The sequence below is a fragment of the Brassica napus genome, chromosome A7, assembly GCF_020379485.1.
Source record: "Brassica napus cultivar Da-Ae chromosome A7, Da-Ae, whole genome shotgun sequence".
Classification (NCBI taxonomy): Eukaryota; Viridiplantae; Streptophyta; class Magnoliopsida; order Brassicales; family Brassicaceae; genus Brassica; species Brassica napus.
Window position 1 is genome coordinate 2,392,228 of NC_063440.1, and position 6,140 is coordinate 2,398,367.

Genomic DNA, 6,140 nt, shown 5'->3' on the forward strand with positions numbered 1-6,140 from the left:
TTTAAAAATAACTAGAAATGCTGATGTGTCAATCTACATTTGTCTTAACTGCGTCAAAAGACAAACACTTCCAAGTAAAAGAACAAATCTCACACAGACTCAAACTGGTCAAACAAAGAAAAAAGAAAAAAACCTAAGGTAATCAACTCGCTCCCACCGACTCAGTCCGAGTCACCCGATTCACTAACGATTCTTTACTCTTGTTCACAGAACTCGAGATGAAAGGCGGTCAATCGAAAGCTGAAGCGACGAGCACCGACCAGAGGTATCACTCTCTCCATTTTCTCTGAAATCTGAGATCTGCACAACTTCTCTCACCTCTAATTTGATTTTCAGACTCAAAACCAGAGGAAGGAAGAAGAAGACGGCGACGAAGGACCCAAACAAACCTAAGAGACCTCCAAGCGCTTTCTTCGTCTTCTTGTAAAACCTCACAATCTCACATTTGCCTCACTGCTTTATTTCAATTTTAGAACTGATTAATGTTCTGTCGCAGAGATGATTTTCGACGGGAGTTCAAAGAGGCGAACCCTAACAACAAGTCCGTCGCCGCCGTAAGTGAGGTTCCACAATCTCAGATTTGTAATTCGAAATTAATAATAATAATAATCTGTGTGCAAAACAACATCAGGTTGGGAAGGCTGCTGGAGCCAAGTGGAAGTCTATGAGTGAAGAAGTGAGTCTTGTGCTTCGTCCTTTTAAGATTAAGCTCAAAAAAGTTAAAAACTCTTTTGGTTGTTTTGAGTACAGGAGAAAGCGCCTTATGCCACCAAGGCAGAGACCAGGAAGAGTGAATATAATCAGAGTATGCAAGAGTACAACATGAAACTGGTAATAAAAATATATCAGCTTTGACTTTCTAGAGGGAGAGAGAGATTGTGTGTATCTTTATGGTCTTACTGTGTTCTTGTTTAGGCTAATGGAACCAGTAGAGGTGAAGATGATGAGTCCAAGTCTGAAGTGGACGAAGCTGGAGGAGCAAGCGATGAGGTTTTTTTTATTTTAGACATAAAACTCTTAATGCTTTGTTATGTTTTTGTTTTACATGTATGTGACGTTCTGGACTGTCTTGTATTTTGGCAGGAGGAAGAAGACGATGATTAAGGAGACTTTCTAGTTATTGCCATTGACTGACTCAGATTTGTGGATGGGATTAGGAATGTGTGACTGAAAAAACTGGTTATGCTTTGTGTTTGTAATATTAAGAACCTCATTTGCTACTTGTTTATGTGTAGGTCAGTTGTATGGTCGGATAGGATCACTTGGATGCTATGTCTCCTTATTACCTTCTGTGTTTATTAAGGATTTATTTGATGAGTGATATATGGATTTATTTAAATGTATTGTTGATTTCTATCTGTTACTTTTGGGTTGATGTGTTTTTGATTTTGTCAACGTGTGTTACTTTTACTCTCTGGTATATTGTTGTTTGACTCTTTTGTGGCTTTTTCCAAGGGAATATTTGATCTAACGTTGAATTGGGACAGAATCTTTTTGCTGGGATGGGTCGTCTGACTGTTTGTTTGCTGTTGTGCGTTTTGTCTTTTTGTTTGAGTCTATTCATAGGAGGGGAACCATTCATGGTTTTTTGTTCCTGAGTTTCATAACACTGATTAGTATGTTAGATTACAATCCAAAGAGTGGTATTTTCTCGTCTTAAAAGGCTATTTCATTACACTATTATGGTTTGAAGCCTGCTTATTGAGATTATATATGTGCAAATTGCAATCTGGTTCATGGTTTGCTTTTTTGGTTTTATAGATTTTATGCAAACTTAAACCAGGTACAACCATTTTGTTTGGTTTGGCTTGCTTTTGTTTAATCCGATTTTGGGTTATTTTAAATCTTCAATTTTGTTATTCGTTTCTTTGCTCGAATATCGTTATGGTACTCCTTAGCCGTGGCCCGTGGAGGTCATCAAACATCCAAACCGTTGACCTAATGATCCCTAGAAAGATAAACATTATGTTTATCCTCGTCTCGTTGATCTTCCCATTGTTAGCTTAGCTTCCTGCTTTTGTTTAAGCCACAAGAAAGATTGTAGCGATCATTTGAAGTCGGCCCGGGAATGTAGTTGAACAACATTATAACAAGTTTTGGATCATTGTCAGTAATATTTGGTCTACATTATAACAGGCCCATATTATTGCTATCATACTTTATCATATACTTAGTGTAAACTTTACTATATAGGCCTGTTTAGATACTCTATTTCGGACCAACCTATAAAGAGAAACAAATGATTTAAATGTGAAATTACTATTACATTTTTTGTGATAAATGATAATGATTAAAGAAGCCGCTAGGAGTGGACGAATACGATTGCATGTGAGTCTGATGCGACTTTTAGAAACTGCTGAGATCAAAGACAAAGATGATTAAGGTTGGTCCCATAAATATGTGTCAATGTTTATGCTAAAGTTTAGTGCTTTCATTTATGTTGTAAAAACTTCATTATATAATGGAGTTTTATGTCCGTCTAGTCTATATCAATGTTTTCGGTCCTCATGTTTTTTTGGTAAAATGTTAAGCTTACCATTTTCTGAAAAGAGTTACACTGTTGTTGTTGAACAACTTATTACAACGGGAACAGAAGAAGAAAGAAACGAAACAGCGAGAGGTGAGATACAGCAGCAGGAAGGAGATGGAGCCCTCGCGCGGAGGAGGCAGAGACAGAAGGCGGTCCTTGATAGAGCGATCGACCTTGCTGATGATTTCGGTCCTCATGTTACTTACATTATGCAAACTTTGAGTCTTTAAATCTCTAATTAGTATTTTTGATCATGATTATAGCCAATAAAATAACTATGAAAAATAAAATAACTATATAGCAATGATCCTACACCGTTTAGTTTCCGACATATTTAACGTAGTGAGTAAAAAATATTTGAAGTATATAACACTTTATTTCGTAAGCGGATAAATTAGTAATGTATTACTAGTATCTAGTGAGAGACATTTTCATCACCCAATTTTCCGTAATTTTATAAAGTATTCTACTAATAAATAAAGTTTTTATTACTTTTAGTGAACTTTATGATCCAACAACGACATGCAAAATAGCAAATGATCAATCAACTCTTGAAATTTGCATGATTTATAATCTACATTAAATTACTTTTAGGTGAAAATAGAGAAATATGAGTTAAAAGGGAAAAAATAACTAGGCGCTATAGAATTCTAGACTTCTAGCACATGGTAGGAAAAAGGTATAAAGCCTAGAGGATCTAAACAGGTAAAATATACTAGAACTCTATACACGTATAACATTTTTTTTTCCTGATTAACCTAAGAATATCTTGAACTTATCAACGGCCTCAAACTAATTCTCAAATGAAAATGTATTCTATAAATAGACCCTTTCTCCAAATATATACATAGGTCGAAAGCATAAACTCATATATTTATAGATGTCAACGAATAATTTAACAGGTTTTGCACAGCAGGTAAATTGACAGAGCGGAAGTAACCGTCAATAACCGATAACACGAAGGTAACATTGAATTCTGAGAATGGGCGTTATCTTAATTTTCTTAAGTCCGTTAAATTTTTATAGAACACCCAGAAGTAAAGATTCAAGAAATGTTTTAAAACAAAAGCCGAGATGATAATATATATAGCTAAAATAAAGACCTAAACTTAACAGAGATTGGATCAATTGATCTTTATCTCAAACAAATTAAAAATAAACCAAATAGAAAAAGGAAACAAGGAAACTAAAACCAAAACCAAAGCGTATTGCTTAACGTTGTATGCTACATTAGGTCCCCTCCCGTGCGAGAGATTCGTCCACGAATCCAGATAGAAATGCATCGCCTGGTTCATACTTGAAGAGGTGCTTGACATTGAACACATCATCTGTATGAATATGGGACGGAAGAAGAAGACAGTAAGCGTTCGCATTTATCTTCTCAATCATTGGAACCGGTCCAATCTTCCGCGGCTTGAACTTATTTTATTGACATGTTGGAAAGCGTTCCTTAGTCAAGACCGACCATAACTGATCACCAACCTGAAAATGAATTTACCGTCGATGTTTGTCAGCATCTCTCTTGTATTTGATCGATGTGCCTTCTGAATTGTCTCGAGCTCGGGTGTGGATATCAATTAACTCATCAACAAGCTCCAAAGCTCGACCATGAAACTCTCCCGGTCGCGGCATCGTCGCCGAAGCTAAAGGCCCGCAAGGAATTACTCGTACACCACTTTAAACAGTAACCAAGACTCCAATTATGGGAATGGTTATGAGCGAACTCGGCTTGGCATAAAAGCGAGTCCCATGACCGCAAGTTATCACCAACCAATCACCGTAACATATTACCCAAGCCCCCATTAATGACTTCGGTTTGCCCATCGGTTTAAGGATGATAAGCAAAGCTCATATTCAAACTCGTTTTGAACAATGTACACAGAGAACATCAAAAATAACTTATGAACCTCGAATCTCGATCGGAAACAATGAAAACCAGAAGCCCATGTAAACGATAAATTTCCCGAAAGAATAGCTGACGACTTGCACCACATCTATAGTTTTCTTGCAGGGAATAAAATGAGCAATCATTGAGAAAAGATCAACAGCTACAAAAATTGAATCATTTCCCTGTTGCGTTCTTGGAAGTCCTAGAACAAAGTCCATACTGATATCGCTCCAAGGCTGCGTTGGAATTGGCAATGGTAAGTACATGCCAGCATTGGAGGTGTTGCCTTGCTCCGTAGACACGTTGTGCAGTGAGCCACAAACCTATCAACTTATCTTTGTAACGTCGGCCAGAAGTACGAGTCAGTCACGAGTTTAAGTGTCCTATCGCAGCTGACATGTCCCTCGTCATGAAGCTCTTTAACAATCTGCAACCTGAGACTACATCGGGTACTCACAAGCGGTTGTCTTTAAAGACAAACCCGACAAACGAATATGCATAACGTACCATGATTAAGGTCCATCCAAATTGATGAAAAGAAAGAATCTGAAGGATATAACTCCGCAAAACATTCAAAACCCGTGACACTAACCCGGAGCGTAGAAACTAGCGCATGGCGGATACTCAAAGCGTATGTGACTTTGTTCAGTTTACCCGCCTGATGCTTGATCACAAAAGTGAATTGTTGCAAGTAGGCTATCCATGAAGCGTGCCGAGAAGAAAGTTTGTCTTGCGTGCCTAAATATTTCAAGGCCACGTGATCAGTGAACAAAACAAACTCCTTATGGGCGATATAATGATGCCAATGCTTAATAGCTTAGACGATTGCATAAAATTTGATGTCATAAGTGTTGTAACGGGCCCATGCTCCAGCCATCTTCTCGCTACACCGAACTCACACTTATGTTGGGAAATGTACATTTTTTCTCGTCGCATGACTAATAACACGTTCCGTAGATGTTGTAGATGATAGTGTATTGAGTTCCTGAAGATGAGGATGTCATCGAAGTATACGACCACAAACTTGCCGATGAACGAAGAGCTTGATTCACGACACACATAAACGTACTAGGAGCATTGGAAAAACCGAATGGCATGACAAGCTATTCAAATAAGCCCACACGAGTCTTGAATGCTGTTTTCCACTCATCTCCCAGGCGAATTTGAATCTACTGATAGCCACTATTTAGATATGGTTTCGTAAAGATAGTAGCTTTTTTGATTTGATCCAAAAAATCATTCAAGTGTGGTATAGGAAACCAGTATCGAGTTTTAATCTTATTTATTACTCGGCTATCCACACACATGCGCCATGTTTTATCTTTCTTGGGATTAGGAGAGCTGGGACGGCACATGGACTTAGACATTCCCGTACATATCCTTTGAGTAGTAGCTCTTCAACTCGGTGTCGTAGCTTTTCATGTTCTTCGGACTCTTTCGATAATGCGCTCGGTTTGGTAAGACTGCATTGGAAACGAGGTCAATGTCGTATTGTATGTCCTGAAGAGTTGGTAATCCCTCCAGTAGGTTGTCAGGAAACAGATCTGGAAAGTCGCCAACAACTATTGCTAACTCACTAGGTATTTCGTTGGTATGCGTGTGGCTAGCATCCATTGCGACTAAAGAAAGATTAGGCATGCCACACATAGTTCTTCTTCAAATTAAGATTTTGAAATTATCATAAGACTTTTCTTTGACGTCATTTGTTGTTTGTCATCGGGA

General features: G+C 38.0%; 1 protein-coding gene across 1 annotated transcript; it reads left to right on the forward strand.

Annotated features, from left to right (window-relative positions):
• Positions 1-38: 38 nt before the first annotated feature.
• On the forward strand, positions 39-1,321 carry LOC111215313 (high mobility group B protein 4-like). Its single transcript, XM_022718775.2, has 8 exons — positions 39-138; positions 211-265; positions 337-423; positions 497-554; positions 632-676; positions 751-831; positions 916-990; positions 1,084-1,321. The coding sequence occupies exons 2-8, from the start codon at positions 219-221 to the stop codon at positions 1,102-1,104; spliced, it is 414 nt and encodes a 137-aa protein (XP_022574496.1). The 5' UTR covers positions 39-138; positions 211-218; the 3' UTR covers positions 1,105-1,321.
• The last annotated feature ends 4,819 nt before the right edge of the window (positions 1,322-6,140 follow it).

Coding starts and splice junctions, on each gene's coding strand:
- LOC111215313 (XM_022718775.2), top strand. CDS start 219: ATGAAAGGCGGTCAATCGAAAGCTGAAGCGACGAGCACCGACCAGAG. Junction 555..631: donor ACAACAAGTCCGTCGCCGCC/GTAAGTGAGGTT, acceptor AAACAACATCAG/GTTGGGAAGGCTGCTGGAGC. Junction 832..915: donor AAGAGTACAACATGAAACTG/GTAATAAAAATA, acceptor GTTCTTGTTTAG/GCTAATGGAACCAGTAGAGG.